This window comes from Varanus komodoensis, unplaced genomic scaffold, assembly GCF_004798865.1.
Source record: "Varanus komodoensis strain SLA01 unplaced genomic scaffold, ASM479886v1 scaffold1, whole genome shotgun sequence".
NCBI classification, from domain to species: domain Eukaryota; kingdom Metazoa; phylum Chordata; class Lepidosauria; order Squamata; family Varanidae; genus Varanus; species Varanus komodoensis.
In genome coordinates, this window is record NW_025335268.1 from 77,668,236 (window position 1) to 77,696,146 (window position 27,911).

The window sequence follows — 27,911 nt, forward strand, 5'->3', positions numbered from 1 at the left end:
AAGACTGGAAGGGAATATGATAGAATATTCAGTGCTGTGTGTAGCTGTTCTGAGAGCAGATTTGTGGCACAGGTGGTGAAAAAGTGGTGCAGCTCTTCTCAGTGGGAATTGCTAAGAATGGTAAGAATGAACTCACAAGGGCATGTAGGATATACCAAAACATGAAAGCCACATTAGTATTACACATCAAATGAAAGTGTGAGGGCTAATGCCAACAACAATAACAATCACCCCATTCATTAGTTTATGACTTTCAAGGCTTGCAGTATTACACCAGAAAACTTTAGATGTAAGTTTCAGGGAACTCCAGTACTTGATACTAACCACTGAAGGTTTAAAATACCGGAAGTAGCAATGGCCACCAGTATGGATGCCTTTAAAAGGAGACTTGACAAATTCATGGCGAAGACTATCAGTGGCCACTTGCCATTATGGCTATATTCTGTCCCTAGCTTCTGAGGCAGTGTGCCTGCACGTACAGGTCAGTGGAACTTGGGCATGGGAGTGCTATGGCAGTACAGTCCTGCTTGTGGTTGTCTGCAGGCAGCTGCTGGGCTGCTGTGTGAACACAACGGACTCTGATGCAACACGACTCTTGTGTTCTTATATCTTTTTCAATTTTAACCCACGCTCACCCATTCCATAAAACACAACTTTGGGGGTAATATAATTAATACTGAAGACAGCATCTAAAACAAGATGGGATGCCAGGTTATAGCCCGAAATGTTCTTCTGCAGCTCAGAGGGGCAGAGCAGAGGAAAGGAACTGGGGAAATGAAGAAGCAATGGGGGCTTCGTCTTTCGGTTGAGCAACAACCTTTACAATAAAAGGAGGAGTCTCTGGCTAGCACTCTGGCCACCTCATGAATCTTCCAGATATTGTAGACTACAGCTCCCACAATTCTCAGTAACTGGGATTATGGGCTGTGGATTAAGGACCTTGAATCCAAAAGTAGCTGGACGGTGAAAACATGTTGTCTACTGCTGTGATATGAATAAGAAATGTGCCTGCATTGTTTTCTTGATACAGGAGAGTATAGTGTATACAGAAGCAGCTCATGCCACATATGGGAATCTCTTGCCTTCTGCCACAGGCACGGTCCGGGAATGATGACAAAGTGCGGACGCAGCAGACAGGCTAAAGTGCATTTCAGAACTTCACTTCACACCATGCACCAGACAAGAACCCGACATACAAGAAGATCAAAGCAATCAAGAGAACAGGGGGAAATCTACAGCCAAGCCCCTTCCATTGATAAGAGAGCACACTTGCGCTGTTTTGCAAAATGCACTGGGGCACACATGAACAAATACAGCATCACTGAAATCTCTGATCCTGTCCTGCACACAAATGCAATTGCACGAGAAATCAGAAGGGTTAGAAAGGGGGTGTGTCCAGGGCAACTGACATTTAACGTTCCTTTGTTTTTGTTTTTAGGTCTGCTAGCTATGATGAAGGTATGAGGAAACAAATATATATATATATATATATATATATATATATATATATGGGGGAGACCCAGTGTCTCCTACCTCTTTTTTGTGCAGACTTTCCTACAAGTTAGTTCCTTAAAGTTAATGTGCTTTAATGGTGAGGAAAGCCATTACAGATAATCTTATTTACTTCTCAGGAAACATGCATTTCAGCTAGTTGTTTCTTAAGCAAAAGGGCAATGGAGACAATCGGAAAGGCTCAAAAAGACACCACCATCTAACATCTCTAAGAAGCACACAGTTGCAATAAGAAAAGAAATGAGGAAGGTTGAATGTTGAATTGATTGGTAGAAATGCAGAAAACATGCAAGATGCCTAGGGATGAAAGGATCTGTCTTACTCTTGCCCGAGTTCATTTTTCCACCACTAGACTTACTATATCATGGTTCTGTGAAAGACTCCACCATCACCACCACCAAAATGTATATGCTTGTGTGCTATTTTGGGGACTTTTCGATCTGTGCACACATATTCCTTTATGTATTTTTTCAAATGTTCATGTGCTGAATGCATTTTTTGTTTTGTGAATTCAGAAATGTACAGTGCTTAGATGGCAAATTCTGTTCAAGTCTGCATTCAGTTCTGGAGGTGGATAAATTCAGACTGTATCCCATTTTGGGCTGTGCTTGTGCTAGTTCTGCGATGCGAGTGGCATCCACTGCTTGTTCAACATGAGCTCACTCTTCCAATAGTAATCAATAGCAAGTAGACTTGCTCATTTCTAGAATGGGATGAGTCAGCAGCGCTCCATTCTTAAAGAGAGCATTTCCCTGATTTCTGATTACTCCATGATCACTTGCTTCCCCTTGCAGTGAAGGATCCTTTTAATTCCCCCTCCATATTAAAATACAAAGGACAATTAATTTCTCATCCATCCCTCAAGCTCCTAACTATCGGCTCATTTGAAACAAAGATTCAGAACAAGCCTACAAAGAGGTTTGTGCCATCTATAGGACAATGTGATTACTTTTAGTGTGAATGTAGTAGTACAGAGGGATTTCTCTATGTTGTGTTGTGTAGGAGACACTCTGAAGAACCAGTAAACCTGTTTTTAATTTGGAATTCTGCAGTAAAATAAGACTATTTTAGTCTGCATTGGTACCACTGTCTTATTCAAACATTCCTTATCTAAAGCACATCGGGTAACAATGGCTGCCAAAACGCACTTTGCACATCACACACACAACAAGACAAGCTCTTCCTTTGTACTATCTAGGAACAGATATAAAAATGTCCTGTTGGAATGTCTATTTTGTGAAGTGAACAATGGAATTGATATGACTAAACAGCCTTAAATGGCCTCGTTTATCAAAATGATACAAATGGAAAGAAAGGAACTATGATGGAAGAGGACACAATAGCACAGCTAAAGAATGGTATGAATGCTGAAGCTTCATGAGTAAGTGTAGTCATTGGCAATCCACTTACAGCAGCCCCCACGAGTTCAATTACACTATAGAATTTGAACTTTCAAAAAAGATATTGAAAAATCCATAAGTATTTATAACAGTGCAATTGCTGATCTTTTGTGAAATCCAAATATTTCAGGCGTCATAAAGCCTTGATGAAATGGAAAAGAACAACATGGAAAAGGGCTTCTTTGTCATGGTGTCATATTACACCTTGAAATAGTTGCCTGCGCCTTGATAATCATTGAAGAGTTTGCTCAAGCCTTAATATGCATATAGTTGTTCAGACAGCTGTGTGAACAGGTGCCCAGCCAGTTAACAAATCTGGTGATGCTTCCAATATATTTCCCTTTAATATATTAAAGTCATTTTGATAACACTAATTCTTTGCTTTAAATAGTGGTAGGCAAAGTTCAAGGTTGAAAGATCTATCTTTTTTTCTTGTTTTGTTTCGTTTTTTATCCTAAAATCCACCAAGCAGAATTGGGTGCAAAACGATGCTGGAGACAAGACACATGAAATACTGGTTGAGATGCCAAGGTCCTTTATCTACTGTAATACATGAGTCACAGTCGGATGACCTGCTGCGTGCAAGTATAGCCTGAAGTGCCTGATCCTGCCTAATCTTGGAAGCTAAGCAGGGTGGGGCCTGGCTGAAATCTGGATGGGTGACTTAAATGTTGTGAGCGTTGACTATGAGCCTTGACTATGGGCAGTATAGAAACATAATGTAATAATAATAAAAAGTATATATCTATAGATTAAAGAGTCAAACACCCCATGGGCAGGTCTCTATTGGCACAAGTGTAAAAGAATTACTTGTTCTAGTATAAGTTATCTGCAAAAGAACACCAGTGCATCTTGGTATGACATGCTTTCCCATTAGACTAGCAAATGCTGTTACTGTTGCACTAGAGATAGCTTATGCTAATGCAACATAAGTAGCATCACTGCTAGTACCAAATGTGATGATTTGCATTTTATCCTAAAAGATAGATTTCCAAATCATTTTAACAGTTAAAAATCTAGTCAAGAGTTGCTCTGCAAAATACAAAGAATTGCAAAATCTAAAATTCATCTCCAAATTCACAAATGTAGAATTCCTCAATTATTCCTTAGCTCAATGCTACATATTGCTACCATCCAGGTTACTTATTTAACTGAAAATAAAGCTGATATGACAGGGCTTTCACATCACATTTAATCAATCATTCTGACAATGCTTTTATTATCTCCAGCCTCTGCTCTTAGATGAGATTTATGTTTATGAAACATTAACAAGTGATCATACAATTAACTACTTGTTTCAGTCACAGTACATGGAAACAAGCTCTGATAAAGTATTTCATAGCATCTGGCTTTTTATTTGAAAAAATATCTTTTAATATTTGAACAGCCAGTTGTAGACCTGGGTGAGGGAAAATTAGGGTAAGTCAAAGCAATCATGGTTAAGAAAAAGCTTTCTGTTAACCAGCCGTTTCTTAAGAGTTGACTTGAAGGCAGCTACACACTCAGATATATAAAGGCTTGTCCAGGCCCAGGAAAAAGTAAAGAAAATAGAAAGAGCTGCTTTTCCTGACAAGAGGTTCTGCAGACTTGAAGCCCTTCTGTCACAGCTGTTTCTCAACACACAACTGGTACAGATGCAGAAGCCAGAGCTGGTTGTATGCATTATATTGAATGCTTTGTGGCATTTAGCATACAATCATATGCCACGTTTAGACAGAAAAATCCTATAGCTGGGAGTGGTAGGCTTTTTCCTGTCCAACCTTGCATAGAAGTGCTCCTTGGTGAATTCGCTTTTTCCCTGAGCATAGTATGTATTCTTCTTATGCAGCTCACCTGTTGCTATTTATGGCAGCTAGCATTTCCATAGAAACCAGCCACAAATCTTAGTATCTTTTGTATAGTGTACACACACACACAGAGACATGTAAAGTTTCCTCATCCCTCAATATATAAGACCTAAACAGTGAAGCTCATGGTTTTATAAAGGAAAGCCATTCTATACAAGACAATGCAACAGAAACATTGTGTGAAGAAATTGGCACAAGCAGGCATTTTCTTGGTGCAAAATATGTTTTTTAGGAATAGACATACATTTATATTATAGATGAGAACTTTTCCCCTGCTTATCACCACCTTTCCTCTTAGGGAAACTTCCAGGGTCCACGTGCCAGCCATAGTTGGTTACCCAGCAAAATGAGGGTAGGTCAAAGCTAAAACAGCAGAGTTGTCATATATTTCCTCTTATACATTTATTTATTTATTGAATTTGTATGGAAGCTACCCAAGAGCACATCATGCACCCACACACACTCTAACATCTTGATATTTATTCTGTTTCTCTGGCCCTCTCCACTCATTTGCTTAAGCCTGGTCAGCCTCAGACCCGGGCAGCCTAGAGGGCAAATCCATAAAACAATATCAAAAGGCAGGCAGAGATCAGGTGCACAGTTTAAGTCTGGAAGAAATAGACCAAGGCAGGGGGCAAGGCTGAGGTGAAGCAGCAAACAGTCCACAACAAACATAGTCCAATGAGGAAAGGCATAGCATGAATTAATTTGTATCAGCCACACAATGAGTCAGTCTAAGTAAGAAGGAGAATTAGGAAAGCTTGCTTGCAAATGATGGATAGAAAAAGGCTGTTTCAGTAGTTAGCAGATTCCACCCAAAGGACAGCCATGTATCCAAGCCATATTTCCAGGGTACAGCTGCAAACCATTCACAGAAGCTCCAAAACCCACCTACATCTAAGGAGATCCTTGTCTACCACCCATTTTTTACTCATTGCTTGGGGTTTTCTGCTCTAAGTAGTGCTCTGTACCTGCATACTCTGGCACTGCTGCTGTCATAAGGGCATTTTCCAACAATGCCATGGGTGAGACATGTTTCTCAGGGTACATCACTGTTGAAGACCCTGGAGTAGATTCTCTGCATAAGCTGTTGGGGCCTGGGAAAATGCTCACATTAGTAATTCCACATGGTTTTCAGGCTCTTCATCTGAAAAGACATCCTGGTCTCGGTCTGAATCAGGCCTGACATATACGATATATTATATTCATATGCACTCATACACAAAGATTTCTTCTCCACTTGTTCCAAATCTAATTGCATTGTGTGTGGGGTTGCAGTTGAGGATGGGGTTTAACTTTTCCCCCCACAGCTGTGACCTTCCCCAGTTGCTTCACTGAATTTAACTTAGGCTTGGAAAAACTTGCACTGAAGCCTATGGAAGGTTTTTGTTGGCAGTTTTTAAAAAGCCCATTTGCTGTGAGAGGGGTTGAGATGAGGAGGGGAGGCTGAGGGGTGGTTCAATGCCTCATATGTAACTTTCAGGCAATAGAGTAATCACCTGTTTTATTTAATTTGGTTTAGGATATATATATATATATATATATATATATATATATATATATATATATAAATAAAATACACACACACCCCAAAAACTTGTGTGCGCAGGAGCACATATCCTTTATTTTAATACAAAACATTGGGTTTGAATATTAAGAAAACAGATTGTTAGGTTAAGTCATTTTAGCCATATTCAAAAACCTATCCACTGGTTTTAATTTGGCTGCCTGATCCAGAAATATACATCTGAGGTAATTCTAACAATGTCTGGAGACATTTCAGAATAGTGTCATAGAAAGCCAACTCTGACAAGTCTTCAAAATACAACATTAACATCTGTGAGCCTGACATGAAAAAGAATCGTGGCGATGAAATATTTAATCACAGGAGGACTCCAAGTGTACTGTTAATAGCAGTCTTCACTCAGCTTTTGCAAATTTAGGGATTTTCGACTAGCCCTTCTTGTAAATAGAATGTGCTTTTTCAGTTCGTTTATACATCTATTCCTGCATTTTTTCACTGTTTACTTGTTTTAGTCAACATAGGGTCTTCTTTGGATCATAGGCAATGTCTTTAAGAAAAATACATCTCAAAATCCATCTGTGATTTAATTCTAAACAGAATGCACATCAAATGCTGTTGTCAGTCCAAAGAAAACTCTACCAGCAATAAATAAGACATAAATAATGTGTCTAAATAAGATATAGAATCTAGCTGTAGGTGTATCAACTCCAGCAGGTCATTTTTTGAATGAATAAGGACAGGCATCTGTTTTTAGGTCGAGACTTCACCACCACTATGTTTAATCCTCTTGCTTTGGGAAATGGGATTTCTGCTGAGTTGGAGCATTACCTGAGTATTGCTGTATTGACTCTGGGAGATTATTGTAAGTCTGATCTATGCTGGCATCAAACAAGTATGGGTGAAGATTTCATTGGGTTGCTCTGTTGATGAAAGCTTACCAAAATTTGCAAGCTTCTTCATAAACAAATTAGAAATAACTTGAAATTCAAAGAAGAAATTGAATGAGGGAAAAGCCTCAACTAGCCAACTTGTCCATCTGGGCCCAGAGCTTTGAGTGCTTATTCCTTAAAGGTTTGAGTTTGACTCTCTGTGTATATTCAGCCATGATTGTGGAGCTGAATTACTTGACATGTTGAGCAGGTACAACATGGTCTTCTCCATGCTGGGAATACTGAATGGCTTGGCTAGTGCAGAGTAGTAAGAATTTAGTTTCAGATTGTTTTTGGTAAGAATTCACTGAATCCACATATTTTGTCACATATAGGATAGATATAACATAAGACTTCAAAAATTCTAATGTGGAAGAAAGTGAAATTAACATTTTGCCATCCCTAGAGCTAACTCTAACTTAGCTCTAACTCAATAAACAGGTTAAAGGCACAGTCTTACGTATGCTTAGACAGAAAGAAGCCCTACAACTCCAAGGATCCACTAGTCAACATGCTGTTTGGGAAATGCTTGCACTTGTACAGCTTCTTTCTGCCTAAACATGCACTGGATTGTGCATGAACCCTGGAAGTAGTATGCAGCATCCTTCTTGGTGGACCTCTGTTCAGATACTTGCTGCCAACAGACCAACTGAACAACACATTAGTCTAAAATCAACCCTGGTTTTTTTTCCCCTATTCCTGCTCAGCAGATTGGATATATACACAGACAAATATACAACTCCAGCTGAAGCATTAGAGGTGAATTTCAGGTGAAGTATTGTGATTAAACCAAAGAAAAACTCTGATTCATTCCTTGGACCATTTGAAACAGGTCCTCATAGGCAAATCAGAGTGTGGTTCACTTTCAATTAGTATTCACTTTCCCAATACTAATTTGGGAAATGTATGATAACTGAGTGTGGAAACACACCCTTTTCATGTAAAAGTTCCTCAGGACAATCTGGGCAACTCCAGTTCAAAAAGCTCAGTTTGCAGGTGATGGATTGATTTAGGAAATCATTATATCACTTTGTATTCCAATATGGAGATTGAGATGGACAATAGCACAAGTAAAAGAATAACACAATATTAAAAACAAAATCAATAAAATTGTGACTTCTGAAATAAAAGTGTTTTCAAGAGGCACTAAGAACAATGCACCATTATCACCTGCCTGGCTTCCAAACAAATGGAGCTGCTATATAATGGGACATGATGGAAGAGAACCACAGCTATTCACAGCAGATAATACCAGTTCAGCTAATATTAGTTAGCAGGAATCAATAGTCTGATCCATTCCTGGATTCTAAATGACTTTCTATAAATCAAATGCCCCAAATAGTTGTGATGAAGCTAGAAGCCTTTAATGATCCATGAAAAATTTCCTTTTCCCCACAACCATGGCTTTTGCAAGGAAACTCGGATAGATGAATCCACTGTGATAAATCACACGGTACCAACCCAAATTTTTCAGTGCTGTGTCATTTTACTCACAGTAGAACAGCATCAATAAAGTCTGGGCAGTTTTCAAAAAGTTTCATATGAATATTGAATTTAATCAGATGAAAATATAATTAAATGTGAACCATTGCAGAACATGGTGTTAAAAATGACCAACCCTGTGTGGCTGTTCAGTTTCTGGCTGTGTATGAACCTTCATGCTTGAGCTGAAGGCTTGAATAAAGCTTATAAGCATCACGTGTCACATATGAATAGGTTTCCTCTGTGCCAGTGAAAAAGCTGTCCATGTTTGATTTCCCTGTTGGGGAGAGGAGACAGAAGCAGCAAACCTTCCTCACTCAAAGGAGCAATTCTCCTAAATATAAGCACTGTGATCCTAGATCTATTTCATATCAAAAATAAATCACATTATTTCAGTTAAGCGCCCTTCAAGTAAGCACTAGAACACACATTGGCATTTCTCAAACAACTATACTAAGTTTAACACCAAAGCACCTAAGGCAGATTTCAAGACACGTGAACCAATCAGTTGAGGACAAGATGCCAATTAGATAACAACTGTTTTTTCCTGAGTGGATGCAACACTGATCCCAGGGCTAACAACCTGATTCCCTATCCTCAAGATCAATGTGGTGTTCTGCTTGGCTAGCCATAATTCAGATGTGCATCTGAGTTAACAATTCTAGGTTCTTCTTGGATGTATCCAGCTTTAAGGGTCTCCATAGCCACTGGCTTCCCCATGAAGGAATGCAAGAAGTCAAATATTTACCACTGTTCATCCTATACCATTAAGGTGCACCATCATATGAAATTTTCAGTCATACACTAAACATCAAACAGATACAACCAACAGTTCAAGTAGACAAAACATCATGACAGTTCACTGTGTATTATAATCTTGCCCTTCTCCACCTAAGAGAACTCTCTTCTTCTTGCATGCACACAAACACTCTCCCAAATCAAACACACCAAATTCAAAGTACTTTCTCCAGGGCATGTATAGCAGAAAACACACAAGTCGTTACATTTTGGTAGGAGAAATGAACTGACTTTTGAAAACTTAATTTATATTCTAGCTCAGGGTGGTCCAACGTTTTGTACCTTGAGAGCCACATGAGGACTACACCCAGAAGCTGGGGGCCACACAAAGAATTGCATTTCCATATCATAAATTAAAGTGTTCGCAATATATTTATTTTATTTAATATACACCATTAATATAGTTAATTAACCATCAAACGAGCGGGAAGACAGATGTGAGGTCTCAGAGTAAATTTTTGGACTAAGTGAATGAAAAAGAATGCTTTGGGGCCTGCGATCTCTGCACAGGCAGCTCATTCTCTTGCCACAGCCAAAGCACCATGACTGCTCCTCTGGGGTGGCCTTTCCTTTCTTCCCTGTTTCTCCTGCCCAGAAATCCTCCCATGTGACCCTCCCTCCTTCCTTCTTGGAGCTTCTTGTCCTTGACTGACAAATCCTCCTCAGGATGCCCTGTCTGCTCCTGCTGACGAGTGCAAAGGCGCATCCCTCCTGAGCACCTATTTGCGTATCAGCTGGAGTGGCTCAGGACATGCTGGGACCAGCTCTTGTGAGGACCCCAACCCAACCTGCTCTCTTCTTGAGCCTCGGGAAGAGTGTGGGACAGGCCAGTACCCTCAGGAGAGCTCACTGCAATTATGCCCATGACCGCACGGGGATGCAGACTTGTGGGGAGAAAGAGGGGCTCTGGAAGGGAAAAGAACCACAAGACAAGGCCTTGGGGGCTGCAGGCAGGCTGCAGGCTGTGTGTTGAACCACCCCATTCTAGCTGAACAACTTGTGAAACTAGCACAAGCAGTGCCTAGCCTCAGGAAGTCCTCATGAGATTTGCAGTGGCTCTTTGAGCAGCTTGTTGGATGGCTCGCACAGAGAATCAAGGTCCTGGAGTTGACATACAAGCACGGATAGAAACAGGGTTTCCACAAGCAGCAGGAACGTTGTGCTAGCAGAACACCACCACTGGACACAACCCCTAGATCTCTCTAAGACTGAGTCTTGGGCCACTAGATCAACCTGTAATCCAAGTGCATGAAAAAATATGAAGGACCAGGACACAAAAGTCAATAGGGCATGGTAGTCCATTATGAAGTGACTTCAGTGGGAAGACCTTACTTTTGGAAGAGATGCTCTGGATCCTGAACTCTGAGTGGTCATTGTCAAGACGGTGGTGATGCCCAAGGCAACTCTGGCTGGAGCGGCATCCATGTTGATCCAAAAAGAAACCCAGGACAAAATGACGATCAGCAGGCTAGGAATGTACATCTGGATTAAATAATATCCCATCTGACGCTCCAAATGAAACTTTACTTCAATGCATGTAAATTTTCCTAGAACATGAAATTGCTTTTATAAATCATTTTTGTACATGGTAACCTTATTTTATTACGAGCATAAATTAACTGCCTCAGGCACATGGATTTTGAAATGCTGAATATTATTCATTTATCTGGGTTCATTCTTTCACAAAGAACTTTAAAATGCTGCACAAATTCTTACCTAGGCTGATGTTCAGCATTGGTGGAGTGCACTGTCAGTCATTTGAGACTTTATATTTCATTTGACAAAAAATGTCTATAACACCTTCTTTCCATTTGTTTGAACAGAGAGAGTTTAATATTGGAAGACATTCTGGGCTTGCTTTTTTATTTTTGATAAACAAATTAGTATTCCTGAGGATTCAGACTTCAAGTGCTTGAAATCTTGAAAAGCAAGTTGAGGGCACATGGCGTGAAGTTTTCAGAATCAAATAATAAAAACTAATTGGCTTATGTCTTTGGCAGTGGGAGCTAGCGCTCCTGCCAAAACCTGTGATTAGCTACCTGATCTGGTTTGGATTTCTTACAAACTGCATGGCTTTCCCTTCAAAAGTTATTATCCAAATGCCTTCTTCCTTGGGATCATGAGAGCTACCTTCAGAATATTTGGGTACCTGGATAGTGTTGTTGGGTGCCTGAACCCTTAGTAGGGATATCAGGGGCCATGAAAGCTACATGCCCCAGAGTTCCTCATGCTCAGAAGCATCCTACCTGCAAAAAGCTTTGGAATATGTATTATCCAGGGAGACGGATGTCTAAAGCTACTTTTTTCAGGAGGCTGATATTTAGGATACTGTTGTTGGAATATGCAAGGAACTGGTGTTGAGGCTGTTTTCTTCCCAGGCCTTCCAAGCAGACTCAGACAATGACTTTCTAACTAAAAGTCTTTACTATGTTAATGCTAACTAGGTAGGCTGGGCCAGCTCAGGAGTCTAGCTGACTGGCCATTAAAGAAAAGCAGTTTAATGATAGGAAGTTGATTCCAGACTGAATATTTCTCCTCCCTTCAAACTTGAGATGAGCAAACCCTGCTTTCAGAGTGAATCCTCCCCCTTAAGATCTAATCACTTGGAGTGCACTGACACTTCTCAGCTCTTCTGCCCTCTTTACCTGATGCTGCTCCCTGGGATTAATGATTCTAAATCTGCCCTTCTCCACAATAACATGCTTATTAAGCTTTCCCACAGTATTTGGTACTAATTCTCAGTGACTGCCTGGCTTATTTCTGGGTCCACTGGCCTTGGCATTTCAGCTGCAGCATCTAATGCCTCCCGGTTTGACACAGAATCTGTTCCCAACTTCCCCTGAAGGCTCTTTAGCTCTTTAATAGGAAGAGTGGGCCCAAATCCCTATATTCCAACAAAGGGATCTGTTAAAAACATCTGTTAGGGAGATCTTCCCATTACCATCACCCTTTCCTTTGGAAAAAATGGAGGGTCCCTCCATCCCTGCCTCCCTCCCTATGAAATTGCGGGAGTTTTTGCACAACTTGCTGGGAGGAAATAGCCTTTCCTTCACATATGTGGCAGCCCTCATCTAGATCACTGCCATATGCCTCTCTTTGAAGGAAAAAATCACCAAAGGCCAAGGCTTGCTACTGCCTACTAATAAAGCCCTAAGAGGCTTCCCGAGAGTGGGGCACTAGCACTAATTCTTGGAAGGCATTATGTGACTATTCCACTTTTTCCCTTGATGGAATTTCCATAATAACAGAATGGAAGAAGCATTGGGAAAATGTGGGAAGTTTGCAAGTAGAAGAAAATGATTTCTGAATCCTTTCCTCCATAAAATTCCATGGTGGAAGCATGAAAGTATTGCCTGGAATCACCCACATCCTCACAGCTGGCTCATCAGTCTGAAAGGCGTAAAACTATGAGCAAAGGCAGAATCTTGTCCTTGCCTTGCTCAAACCCTGTGGTCTTTAGAATTTGACCCAAATTTTCAGGAATTTGAGTATAACCTGGGATGGAGATGTGAGGAACAGAAAAAATAGCAAAGTGAATGTTTTTTGTTTTTTGAGGGGGAAGAGAACCCAGAGATAGTTGAAAAATTTGAGGAGGAAATCCACCCGCCCCCCCAATACTACAATTTTTCCTTCCCCATCCCACCCAAGCTGTAACTTTTCTACCTTATTGTATTCCCCAGAGCCTGACCTGCCCCAGAGCCTGAACTGCCTTTCCTGTTTGGACCACAGTCTAATCTTATACTACAGAAACTGAAAGCAGACAGCCACTTAAGCCTGGCTGACCATTCCTGTATTAAAATCATTCCTGCCCCTCTTCAAGTCTCCTGCTTTGGTTAAAAACAAAAGCAAAACTATGATTTGACAGTTTCCAAAGGGGAAACCACGTTAGTGTCTTCCTGCAAAATCAATGAGATTCTCATGTGGCACCTTAAAAGCTATCAGATCTGTTAGGGAATAGGCTTTTGTGGATGACACTCTACCTTATCAGATCTAAGAAGTTTATTCTGAGTTATTTATTTATTTATAAAATTTGTATGCCATCCAATTGCTAACGTCTCTGGACGACTAACAGCATAAATAAATTGATAACCCCTCTGGCTGCAAATTAATAAAATAAAATAATAAAATTCAATTAAAACATTAAAATATTAATTGAATAAAAAGTTCTTAACCAGGCACCGAAAAACATATAAGGATGGCACCAGGCAGACCTCTCTAGGGAGCGCATTCATAATTTACAAGTAAATTGCCTATGCTTGGGGAATGGGGAATATAATGGAATTACTGAAATACAGAAATCACAAACAGTGACAATTATGCTGTTAATGATGGTGCTTTCACAAACCATTGTTGATGATGATAATGCAGATATCCTGTTTTCTCAATGCCTACTCTTAATATTGTCATTGTTGTTGACCTGATTCACATGACATGGCAACCCATCATGAGTTGTTCATGTTGTGCTGTCCAGCTGGAAAGGTTTCTATGAGGTGACTAATTTTTATTTTTATTTTTTTTTAATGAAAGGAGCTATTTGGAGAACCTATATTTGTACAAGAGGTTATTTGATCCACAATGGATTGTTGTGTCATCCAAGCCCAGCAGGGTGCTTCGATGATGGGTTATTGGGAATAGGAATGGACCCCCCTAGTAAGAGAGGCAAACCCCCTGCTGCTTGCTTTCATGATCTCTCTAGTGACTGCTCTTCCACCACTACTGAAACATCACAGTTAATCACCGAGCTTCCTATCAGCCACGAAGCAGGACTACCTCAGCGTGCCCCAACATGCTGCCCTCCATATACATTGCATTATAGCCTCCAGCATGTTGCTTTACAATTCCCTCATATATCAGATAAAATGGCACATCCATGCTCATCCAGCATACAGTTTCTCCGATTTCTCCTATTTCCTGTCATTGATGGAATTTATTAGGAACATAAAGTGTAAACAAATGCTCACCAGTATTGTAATGTTTTGTGCAATAACCGAGTTCTTTCTCTTCTTTCAAGATAAACTGTGGCAGAGTTAATCCTTCTGCTACTTGCACTGGACCATCACTCATCCACTCAAATATCAGGTCGTTCATAGTGTAGCCAACTAGAATAAACAAGTCACATTTGATTAGATAATAATAGAATGGCAGACTCAGAAGCCAAGAGACACCATTCATTGTAATAAAAGCTTTGTTTCAGTGGGAAAACATGGATGGTAGATACATTAAATTAACTCCTAAGCACCACCATAATCACAGTGGGTGTCTCAAAGAACGACATGATGTTAATGAATGTAGAGTATCAATTTGAGAAACTTTTGGCAGTGACTATATAAATGCCAATGATAATACCATGAGGGTGCCCCTCCCACCCAAGAAAATACATTTTATGCTGTTTAGGCAGCAATCCTGTACACACTTAGCTAGAGGTAAGGCCCATTGAACACAGTGGGGCTTACTTCAAAGTAAACACATTTAGAATTGTCCTGCTGGGATATTATGGGATGCAGTAGCCCCTTAGATTCTTCAATATGAAAGTCTTTTGCAGTGGCATTGTGAAAAATGCTAGAGCTATCTGCACTTGGGGAAAAATCTGTGTGCCCCGAGTTTAACACATAGCCTGGACTGCAGTACCTGCTGGAGCACCTTTCCCTACCTGAACTGACTCGGACATTATGATCAACAGCTGAGGTTTTCCTCTGAGTGCTCCTCTGAGGGAAGCCGGGGTACCAGCAAGTAGGGGAAAGGCCTTCTCGATCTTGCTTTCCAGTTATGGAATAGATCTCTCTAGCGAGGCCAATTCTCCTATCTTTTCAGTTAGAGTAGGACTGTCCTTTTCTTCAAAGTTTTCAATAGCATTATTAGCATGTGTGATGGCTGGAGCGTTCCCTGCCCATTATTTCAAATCTTTTGCACCGAACACTGTTGTTTCTCTTGTATTTATGCTAATGGTTGTGAATCACACAGACAGCTTTCAGCTACTAGGTAGCATAGAAATGAAATTGTCATCATTGTCATTGACAACAGATGTCAGTGTCACTAGTTTGGCCCCAAATTCCTTGAACCAAAAATGTCAAGGATTTACTTTATTTATTTATGAAGTGTATTTAAGTGGAATAAGCAAACAAAAATATCTAGATGCCAACAAATGGCTTGGCAATATTTGAAATATTCCCCAGATCCTTTTGAAGGTCAGGGACTAGAACTGTGAGAGGGACAGAATTTCAACTCTGTTAAATAAGGTCAGGTTTTGTGTGTGAGTATACATTCGTGTGAATGTATTCTGTAGATCTGGTGTGTGTGTGGTTAAAGAGAAAAATACAGATACTGCATGCTGATGCTATAACGTCACTTTCATGAGTTTACCACAGCATAAAAACATATTAAATGATGGCATCTCAAGCAGTGAAAACATTCAGGGTTGGTGCATTTGACAAAGAAAGAAAAAGAGATCTGATTACTTACAGCTCTCTAGTTGCATTGTACATGTTTGCACATCCATGGGAAAATTTTTCAGGTCCATGGGACAGGATAAGGTTAATGTTAGCCTAAAGGAGTGCAAAGAGATTTAACAATGATTAGTAAGCATGGAATCATGGCCAGTGTTGATTTTTTGTAATGCCATCGTTAAATGTTAAATGTAGAGATCAAAGGCTATACCCATCTATTACTGCTGAAGGTGAAACAAGGGCAGGAGGCTGGATGAAATTGGTTATTTCAAGGCTTGGGTGACTATATGTGGTCCACCTACTGCAAAAATAGTGCCTGCTTGTTGCCAAACTGCTTTGGACCACTAAACAGCTACATTTCACTTGTAGGCAAGCAATATTTGAACTTTCTACCCCTCCATATTGGTTTGCCACTGATCGTGGGTGGTGTTCTCCCCACACCACTGCGTTTGGTGATGTGGTGGTGGTAGGACTGCAGCCCATGGGGAGAGAAGAGTTGAAACTTGCCACTGAACCCCCAAATCTGCCTATACCTCTGTTAAGAGATGGGCTTTTACAAACATTTCAGCTCAGTCGAGGCCCATAGAACTATTTCCTTCTCCTCAAGTAATCCTTGTTTCATTTCTTTGTTCACTTACTCTGGCAATCTAAATAAAAGGGTGCTTTTCTTACTGCAAAATGTTTTTGTTTTACCTGTGGCTATTCTAGTGTAAACGCATATGATGTTCAGCCGTATAAATAGCTTCAGTGTGTTCATCAGCCCCCTTCCCTTTCTTTCATACATGTGCATACACTCACTCACACACTTTGCTTGCCAAACATACATTCCTCATACCTAAAACTTCACCAGGGAAAGCTGGTGACACCTTTGTCAGTGAAGCTCCTCATCCACAGCAGCTTTTCTTTTCAGCTTTCTAGGAGCTATCCATGGGGTTGAACTCTAATACAAAATAAGTTTATGTCCATGGAGCACCATGGAGAAAGCTGAAAAGAAAAGTTGCAATGGGTGAGCAGCCCCACTGACATGGGAATCACCAGCCTCCCCTGTCTAAAGCATATTGCATTTTTAGTATACAGTTAAGTGGATGGGAGAGTCAAGCCCAGCCTGAACTTGATCCAAAACCTGGAGGGTGTCCTTATTTACAAACCATGCAGACAAACAAGGCGGTATAGTATCTCACAGGAAAAGTTAATGTGCTGTTATCCCCAATGATTGGAAGCGAAAGCCCTCCAAATCAGGACAGGGCAGTTTTTTAAATGATGCCGATCAAGCCTGATTAATGGCACAATCTGTTCATTTGTTGACCTAAGTCTCACTAAGTCAAAGGGGATTATTCCCTGGTAAATGTGTATAGGAGAACAATCCTATTTACACTTACCTGGGACTGAGAATAAGCCCTGCTGAACACATAAGGGATCAGATCTTCTAGACTATGTTATTTGGATTTAGGTCCTATTAAAATCAATGGAAAACCCAGTCAGTATTCAAGACCCCTCACTTTCAATGGCAAGGAAGCCTGGATGTCTTAGTCTGGATCCAATTCAGAGGGGTCTACTTCTGAGAACACATTCACATTGCACATTCAGCATATGCTGGACAATTTATCTTTTCTCATATAGTGATCATGTTTCACTTCAATGGCAGCAAAAAGTGTATGCCAAGTTTCTCTGCTTGCATGTCGGCATGATCCAATTTGTCCATGGAAAAGTTCTTTTTTCTTCCTCCTCCTCTTCCTTTTTTTCCTTTTCATGAAAATGTTTCTGTCTACTTATATTCAATGAATTTGCATTTTGTAGTAAAAATCCTTCACATGCAATATCTTTACATTATAGGTATTCAAAATGTGTTCTGCCTAGGTGCCATTTGTGTGACTTTGTTTTAATATATTGGGGAAATTATGTTCAATGACAAATTGTGTGGGTTAAAAAGTCCTCCTTTCCCACTGCCAGGATTGATCTTGGAATAGTTCTTGACTTAGGCTGTGATCCTATACACATATTTGCCTGAGAGTGACTTCTATTGAACTCAATGGTTTTTATGGATGCATGGGCATGCATTAAGTTCTTTTGAGAATTTTCCTGACATCTTTGAAATCTGTGTTCTGTCAAGGCAAGAGGCGGAACATCTTTCAGTCAACTTTGCATTGAGAAGCCAAAAACACTGGAGTTCGGCAATGAGACTGAACTAGAGCAGTAGGCACAGAACTGTTTGGCAGAAGAGACAGTCCACCTGGGTGTAAACCTTTTCCAGGCTATCCCTTCTCAATGTAAACACACGCGACAAAAAGTTCAACAGTCCCTATGGAACAACCTAAATCTGAAACCTAAACTTCTCTGAAACCTAAATCCATCTGTTTTGTCAATGTTTGGCAAAACATTTCCACCATCAAAATGAAGGTGTCCCTGTGTTAATTAAATGAGGGAGCAATGCATCTTAAACCATCTTCAAATCCACTTACCTATGGATATTCCTCCTTTAACCACTTGCGTTACAGAATCTGCCTTCCTAACATCAAAGCCCACTTTGCCAGACGAGGCTGCTTAGACCTCGCTTAAGTCAATAACTTTTCCCAACCCCTATTTAATATTCCCCTTACAAGCACACACCACAACCAGGATATGCTATAAAGAACAGAGGAAGATAAATTGAAATTGAGCCTATGAATTCAGTTAGATTACTTGAGGCATCGATCTTTTAGAGGCAAGACTAAATGGGCATTGCTGAATTCAGCAGCTGAGGTCTAAGAAAATATATCAATGAGCTTGGACAAGTCAAGTCTTCTCTGAGGAAAACAGAAACATCTAATTTGCAAGTATTTCAAAATATAGATAGAAAGAATTACGTCTTACATGAGTTTGTATGGAGATGCAAAAATCAGTGAAGTCTAAATGAAATTAACAAGTTAGTAAATAGTAATTATGAAGATTCAGAGGAAATTCACAGATTGTCAACCAATAAACAGCTAACTACTATTAATAAAGAAGTGGTAATGTTTTAGAATGAAGATATTCTCTTAGCAAGATGCTACATGCAGAGGCCAAGATAGTGAATTGCTTGGAAAGTAGCCCCGAATCTCCCCACAGCACTCCACCTGTCTCTACTTTTTCCTCACAATCCCCTTTGAACAGTTTTCAGTTTTGCATCTGCTGCATATGGGAAACCTCTTTCAGCCTGAGTGTTGAATTTGATTTTGGAGAAACGAAAGGGATTGGAGCTGAGATACAAAAAATGCCCACATATTTTGGTTGAGCACGCTTACTGCCACAAATTAAAACATTTTACCCTTTTAAAAGTGGCGAAGAACCTGGGTCATGGATTTGGCCTATGGCTACCTCTGAGAGATCCCAGCTAGTCTGGATTTTGCCCACAGGCTCGAGGCTCAGCATCCCTATGCTTGGACAAGGACTTCAGTTGTGAGACTCCCCCTTGGATGAAAGATATCCCTTATTATTTTTGCAGCTATAGTCCGCCCCCCTAGGGTTTAATGAAGCCAAATGGACCATGAAGTGCTTGACTGCCAGAAAGCTCCATTTGTGTAAGTTATGAGAAGAGCTGGTTATAGGCCAGGAGACCTGCAGCAACCTTAGTTATGGTTCAACACACCCTGGAATAAAATAATAGCACAGAATAGCAGCAGCTGCAGCTTTTCCTGGGCAGCTATGGCTTGGCTATTAACCGCAAGGCTGGATTACTGCAATGAACTCTGAGTGGTGCTACCCTTGTGGCAGGTCCGGAAGCAGGACTCAGTGCAACATGCAGTGGTTTAGCTGTGCTGAGGAGCTGCCTATTTTCAGCATCAACTCCTTTGCTGGAAGAACTGGAGTAACTGCCTATTTGATAGTGGGCTAGGTTTAGGGTTTGCTGATAGAGCATAAAGCCCTAAAAATCCTTGGGACCAAGATATTTAGGGAGCACTTCCTCCATTATCAGGCTACTGGTCACTGAGGTCATCAGATGGCATGTTCCATGTGGCTCCCCATGGATGTATGTCCTGACTTGGAACCTACTCAGAGAAGTGTCAGCTCCAATTCTGAGGAACTACCTGTCTCTGCAGGTCAGACAGGTGCCACTGTTTCGTATTTGGTCATCACTGAAGATATCGTTACTTTAAGAGACCAGCCACCTTTGTTGCTGTTGTTTTGTTTTTGGTATTCTGCATTAAAAAAACTTTTAATACAGTATATTATATTTTTCATCTTTTATTGTTCACTGAGCCAGAATCTGTTTAAATGCAGAACAGTATGTAAATACTGAAAATAAATAAAGAAGATGGTTTTGTGTATCACCCATGGATAGCTCAACACACCTTCATAACTCCTGCTCAAAATAGAACCTCCACCTTTCCATTCAGATGAAGTGGCTGTTCTCTCAGTTTCTGCACAAATAGTTGTGTGATTCTGATTATATCTCTGTCACAGCCTGTGTGAGAGTTTGCGCATGGGTGGAAATTTGACTAGCCTTGCTACTGCACTGGAAAGCAATGGTGGCATTCCTGAGGACAGTGGGAACCAGCTGTTACTTGAAAAACTGAGCACAAAATGGCCACTCCATTTGTGGGCAATGAAAATGGGAGAACAATTTCACCTTATTTTTCCAATGGAAGAAAAAGTTTGCCACAGTTTCTCACCATTGATTCAGCATGAGCAGGGATTGCAGCCCCACTTACGTCTTTTTTTCTTTTTCCTAAGCATTTCTTTGGGGGGTGGGGGTACAAATGGCAAAAGCATCAGCTGCATTGGCAGTCAATCTTACATTTTGCATCTCCTATAATGTGGGTGTAGAAGGGGCAGCCCAGCTCCAGAGAAGAGGTGGAGCTAATGCTGCGCTAAAATCTATTCCTCCATGAAAGAGGCTCCCACTTTCTGATGTCTTCCCCTGGGCTTTAATTGAATTGCAGCAAGTCAAAGACGCGACCAGCTGCTGGAGAGATAATTGTACAATGAAGGACATTACTCAGCTACTTCATAAGAAAGGGGAACACAAGAAGCCCATGTTCAACCCATGAGAATTTCTCTGAAGTGTTCTTCTCCCTTGAATTTCTTTTCAAAAGCAATTGCTTTGCTGTAAAATGGAATGAGAAAGATAAAAATAAAATGTAGAAGGAATTGCAGCCCAGCACTGGTCAAGTGCAGCTAATGAGCTCAAGTTGCAGAGAGGGAAATGGAGTTAAGGATAGATGGAAGGTGGTGGCAAACAGAGAAGGCAAGAGCCCTGTGCATGAGGCCATACAATGGCCGGGCAAGTTTTGTTTCGAAAGACTGCACGAGTTCTTAAGAATTATATACAGACTAATTGACCCAGAGACTGTATAAGGAGAAAAACCTCAGCCTCTATTATGAGCCAGCTATCTCTTTTATAAGGCCAGGCTTGAACATAGTAAGCTTTCTCAGAAAGTCTAGAAATACCAAAGTAACTGTGGGAGTCAGTATTTTAATAGCTTGTCTTCTGGGTCACATGGTTCTTTTCTTAACATATACAGAACTGTATGTTTTGACATACAGGAGTCAGGTATCCCCAGTGTAATGGAGTACTTCATGACACTTAAACACATTCAGCAGCTACTCTGGCATTACACTGAACTAATTTAAATGAAATGGTGCCTCTTGCCTCACAAATGATGTTTCTCAGAACAGTCCCTTACCTACCCTGCAATGTTCACGTAGCCTCACTTCATTTCGCATAGCATATCACAGAACAGTGGCAAAAAACAATAATATGCTAGCTTTCTTTCAAAAAGTGTAATGAGATACCATGTAATGAGTCAGTGCATACTGATCTGTTTTGCCTGGGAATGTAACGTTTATTTTGGTTATCAAGAAAATCGGAGAAATAAATTCAAAATGTAACTATGTGTTTCTTGCAACTGAAATGTAAGACGTGCACATTTTTGTTGTCGCTGTTGATTTATTGCTTTGGCTTGTCACAGGACATGCACTCACCCTTTTTGACATTAGACATTTGTCTTCTTTTTCATGATAGCTACAAATCTAAAGCTGGGGTTATTTTACACTGTGCAAGCACTGTACCCACATTCACTAAAATATCTCCTGCTCTTTCTACTGCACATACAGAGCTTTTACCAGTACAAACGTGAATGGAAAAAAGCCATTTCTGGAGATCCATGTGTGCACTGGAAGCTGGAGGAAGCCCACCCTGAGGGTAGAATTTTGAGGTTCACCAGGCCTCAAAGCCCTACTTGTTAAGAGCACATCAAGTTGACAAATGTTCTTGAAAACTGTCGATGAACAAACCTCCAACTCCAATCTCACCCTTGGTCAGCCTCATCTTTTCCACCCCAACTATGGCTTTCTATAAGTTCTGCTTTCTCCCATATGATGCTTACAACTCTGTACTAACAAAGAGAATGGAGAGTGGACTCCACAAAACCTCCAGCAAGGCTCTGTGACTCTTTCCTAAAGTGCTGTTTCGAAAGAGTCTGAGGTTAAGTTTAGAAGCCTCCATTATTATGGAGTGGAAAAAGACCTTTGACTTCATTCACTAATTCCATACAGTTCCTGCCTAGTGTCATTGTTTGTTAGCCTGTCCCAAACGAGTATGTGTTTGTATAACATAGACATAGTGATGAGAAACCCGATATGAAAGCAACAGTTGCCGCAGAACTCTCCGAGAGAAATATCAGTAACCACAGCTTTGCAATGAACAAAAGTTGTGATTGCCAGTATTTGGCTTGAGTGCTGCTATGGGCCAAGTATGAGCAACCACAGGTTTGTTCATCATTCCTCAATTGCCCATTCTGTATGGGTGGCCCTACCATCAGACGCAACAGGCAGATGCTGGAACAGCAGTGGCAGTCCCCAGCCACTCTTTCTGACCTACCCATGCTATTCCCTTCTACTGGAGGGCAAGATCTATCCTGTGCCCTCTAAATTAGCCTGCTGCTCCTGAGCGCAGTAGCGCACTCTGCTCTGTCCCTGGCATTGGAGTAAAATTCAGCTGCCAGTCCAATTTGCTTCTGAAGCTGGGATGAGAGAGGGGGGTGCCACCTTTTTCCTTTTCCTGAGGTAGCAAAGGTCTGGAGCTGTCCCTGGCAAAGTGACTTCTCTTTTTCTAGCAGCACAGTGGGAGATACAATCCATGTATGTAACCAGGAAATTCAGTTAGAAATGAGGGAATCCAGCACAATGCTTCCTTTCCCCCCCCCCAAGCCTTTCTACTAAAGTATTGGCAGAATGCTGGTGGACCTGTTTGTGTTCAACTCAGTGGCCTTCAGACAAGAAAGCAAAGTCAATTGACACGTTTAGTCTTACAACTACCTTTAACAAATGGTCTTTACCATTTTTGACCAGTGTTCTGAGGCTACATAAATATCTTCCCAGCCTTGTGGGGAAAGTGTGTTAATCCTCAGTTCTATGGTCTAAATTGGGTTCTCAGGGTTCTGCAATAGGCCACAACCCTCTTCTTCTGGCCCCATGCCCTTTCCCACAACTACAGATCATTCATGTTTTCCCCACTTTTGCACATTTTTGTCTTCATTCTGAATGGTTGAAGACTTCCACATGTAGGGTAGAGCAATGGCACTCATGTTCAAATCCAACTTACCATGGGAGCATTTTGTTTTTTGAACTCTGCTGCTATAGAAGGAAAGTTTTCCATAGTTCATGGATCACCATAAGCTATTACTAGTTCATGCCAGATATAACCACTGTCTAATAAACTCTTGTGTGCACAGATGGGCCTTGGGTCATATCCAGTAAGCATTATCAAAAATCCTATTAGCAGTTATTTCCACAAGAAACTCTCTGCCAAGTTTTAGAAACTTTCCAGCCAAGGATAGTACTCTCAACATACAAAATTATACATAGTTTCTGCCAAGGTTTCTCCCATTTTTAATTAAAGAAGGCATTTCATTCCAGAGAGACAGAATGATGCTACAGACCTCGGACAGATTAAAGGAGAGGCATTTTGAGTTTAGAAGGGAAGCTGCTCCTTCCGTGATGTTGAAATTGTTTTCACTGCTTGAAAGCAGCCTTTCTCAACTGAGCACCTTCCAGATGTGCTGCACTTAAACTACTTTCATCGCCAGCCAGCATGTCAAGAAAAGGCACGGGGCTCAAAGGTGTGCTACAAAGTAGAAGTTGTGATTTAAAAAGTTATGAGCACATTTCTGCTCATGCAAAGGCACACCAGTCAAAGTTCTGTGATGCCCACACACCCTCTGGATTCCCTGTTCATAAGGTGAGCACAACAGAGTCACAGGATCCATGCATAAGTCAGTTATCTTTGAGGGAGTCTTACAAAAATGTCCGCACCAACCTCCCCATCCCATCAAATGAGATCTGTGCTCTTTCCTGGATCCCTGACCATTGGTCAAAGTAGCAGTCATGATCACCTTACCAGCAGGCAGAGTGAGGAGATTGCCTCTGGGAGGGGCTTTGGAGGAGAAAACTGTGTGCCACGTGGGCTGCCTTCTGATCCCCAAGCTAGCAAGGTGCCTTCAAAAGCAGTCAAGGGGATCGCCAGGATTCAACTGCTAGTTCAGGAAGCGCCATCTGATCATTTGCCTCGGGTTGCAAAATGAGTTGGGCCAGCCCCACTAGCAGCTTGAATCCACAGAGTTCGTCCAGCTAAACATCCCTTCTGCAGTAGAGCTACACTCTACAAAAGCGCTGCCAATATCATGTGCCGGAGAAAACCTGTGACTCACATACCAATCAGTTCACTATGTGCTGGGGCTTAAATGCCAGATTGCTAAGGCCACTGCCTCACTAGCGCCATCCACAGGATCAGGCCGACAGAGGAACATTTGCACAGCCGTGGTCTCATTTATCCCATGATGCGTGCTGAATGAAACTGTTCCAGAAATTTGGGCATTTATTTATTTACTTGTTTGTTCTACTACTTATGAAAGGAACTGCTGGATAATAAAAGACACCATCACGGACAATAAGGAGCGCTTACATCCATATACGCCCGCCCGCCCCTTGAGATCTGCGGGAGAGGCCCTTCTCCAGGAACCCTCCGTGAAAGAAATTAGGAGGGTAGGTACTTGGAGGAGGGCTTTCTCCGCGGTGGTGCCCAATCTATGGAATGCGCTCCCCAGAGAGGTCCGCCTGGCACCGTCATTATTTGTTTTTCGGTGCCAGGCGAAGACCTTTTTATTTAAGCGTCATTTTAATTGTTAATATTATTTGCTTATTTTATCAGGCCAGGGCGACTTATTTTATATTGTTATTTCTTGTATTTTAATTTTATGTTGTGAGCCGCCCCGAGGCTTCGGCGAATGGGGCGGCATAGAAATGTTTTAATAAAATAAATAAATAAATAAAATAAAGGGAATTTTTTAAAATCTAGCATATACAGCTGTCGGAATAGCCAGGAACATATTTGAGCCACAAAAATGAGGCTGAATGAGCTTAGGAGGAAATGATTTTCTTCACCTGTATCTAAAATGCAAAATCATTGGTGCGTGTGCAGAGCATTCAGACACTGGGGGCCACAACACTAAATGTTTTTTTCTGGATGGCAATCAGCTTAATCCAGAGCACACAGCAAGGCACCAGAAGGGCTTCTGCTCAAGTCTGAAGGAGAATCCACCACTGTGAACTAGTCCTTCTTTCTATTTACCCAGGAATGCATAAATTGTTTTTCTATCTACAAATAAATCTAACATGGTTCACGGTGCAACCATTCAGATTGAAGCACATCAAGTGCAGAGTTGTTGCGACAACATATAATACCAAAAATAGCCATTCAAGATATACCATGAAACTTTCATTTCACTTCAGTTCACTTTAACAGCAATGCATTTTGATGGAGTTTGGTCACGCATCCAGCTGCCAGTTGCTAGAGGATTGTTCACATGTGACTCTGCATCACTTGCTCCTCTGAACTCTGTACACTGGATTGCCGCACACACATCCTGCCTATCAGATGAAGGCTGGAGCAATGAGTGAGGATCTGCATGCATGAAGGAGGGAGTCAACAATATTTTCATACCAAAATTCAGACACAGGTTTGCAGCAGGATCAACTATGAAACAGAAGAATAACATGGTGGCCATGCATCCATGAACCCAGCCACAAGGCTGGCAGCTGAATCTGTGATTAGTCTCCAATGAAAAGCAGAGAGTTGGCAAAAGTTTTAGTGACCGTGTTTGAGCTATGATGGCCCATTCATGCATGCAAATCATCATTTGATGTTGAAGTCATCAAGTGATAAATATGCATGTGTGAAACAAGGATAGGCCCACGGATACAGTAATAAAGTGCATGGAAAGGAACCAATGTACATATTTGTGTGAACATGTGGTGAGGAAGAGGGCCTTTTCTGTAGTGGCACCCCAATTATGGAACACTTTGCCATTGGAGGTTCATCAGGTGCATGTTTTATTGAGTCTTAGGCACCTGACAAAAAAAATGTTCCTTTTTTGGCACACTTTTGGTCCTACTTAAACTATTTATATGACAGCACTGGTTTTAATTTTAACTTAATTTATTAAAGTTTAACAATTTGCTGGCACATACATGTATAGTATTTTATTTTGTCTATTTATTACAATATTTTAATTGTATTATTTCATTAATGTTATTGTCGATATTCTGTCACAATGGCCACTCAGAGGGCCTTTTGTACAAATTTAATAAACAAACAAACAGACCCTTCTGACAATATCTAGCAAAAGTAATTTAACACTATTGGGCCATTCCTCATCAACTGGGCTATTCTATATTTTCTTATTCTTTGAGATTGCTTTCATTTTTTTGGGAGGCTATTTCAAGCCTCAGTGGAAAGCTTTACATTTTTAAAAAGTCATTCCAAAGAACAAGGAATTTCATACAATTTTGCCTGAGGATAATTGAATCATTTTTCTTGTGCTGTATTTTTTTTTTCAAGGAGAAAAAAAGTTCCCCTGGGAACTCAAGATCTGTGGTTGGCCACTAAAATGGAAGGGCAAAGCCAGCATTGCTCTATAATAGGAGGGAGGAATTCATGCAAAATACCTGACTGTTTTCAAAGCAAAGAATGACTTTTAGTCATGACAATGACCTCTGCCCCTCACTTTGCTAATCTCTCCCATGATAAGGCAGTGTTACCAGGGAAGTCAAAATCCTCTTAAGTCCTAACATTAGATTATAGAATAACACTAAAATCATCAAAGTGAAAGGCATGCACATAGGAAAGAATGGATTCACATACCATGTGGCAGATCTGAAGGATATTCTCTGGAGTTCTGAAAACTGCATGTCTAGTAGGTATCAAAGATTGTGCAAAGGGCCGAAATCAATGTGTATACAAAAAGAATTTCCTAGGCAAATCCACTACTGTGCAAGAGAAATCAATGGGACGTACAAGTCCTGGTGGATTTTGCCAGTTGTAATGATAGCAGTTTGCTTTAGCTGGTGATTTCAGTTTGGCTTTTCTCCAGGGGAAAGTGTTAATGGGAACCCAAGCTATAGCTCAGGGCTGAGATACCACTGTCCCTCCAGATGTTGTTAGAACCCATCTCCCTGCATTACTAGGTTTCCAGAATGGTCAGTGGTCATGGATAATGCAATTTAGTATCTGAAAGACCAAATCTTGCTTACCCCTATTTATTACAGCAGATTTCTTGCATTCAGTACTTGGATCCATACTTGCTACTTCAAAATTGGCCTTTAAATAAGAACATAAGAAAAACACTGCTGGATCAAACCAAAAGTCCACCTTGTCCAGCTCCCCTAAGTGGTGCCTTCCAGATGTTTTTGACTTGAACTCTAGCCAGCATGGCCAATGGTCAAGGTTGCTGTGACCTGTAGTTCAAAACATTTAGGATAAAACCTGGTTGGAGAAGGGTACCTTATTTTTCATAAAATTTATTCCATATTTATTACACTTGTTATAGTTATCTGTAATTTCTCCTGCTGATTTTTTATAAATTGTTATATTATTTCTGGTCTTCAGATATGTTGTAAGACAAAATCTTTAGGAAAGTGGCAACCAAAAAAATAAGAGGCTCAAATAATAATGAGCATGT

At 40.8% G+C, this 27,911-nt stretch overlaps 1 protein-coding gene across 2 annotated transcripts in view; it reads right to left on the reverse strand.

Moving 5' to 3' along the window:
- The window catches only part of GLRA2 (glycine receptor alpha 2), a 140,735-nt gene that overhangs the window by 72,538 nt on the left and 40,286 nt on the right, over window positions 1-27,911 (reverse strand). For both annotated transcript variants that reach the window (XM_044449557.1, XM_044449563.1), the window contains exons 5-7: window positions 15,953-16,035; window positions 14,455-14,592; window positions 10,826-11,040 (exon numbers count right to left, since the gene is read on the reverse strand). In XM_044449557.1, the coding sequence (XP_044305492.1) occupies window positions 10,826-11,040; window positions 14,455-14,592; window positions 15,953-16,035 (436 nt within the window). The remainder of the gene's footprint in view (window positions 1-10,825; window positions 11,041-14,454; window positions 14,593-15,952; window positions 16,036-27,911) is intronic.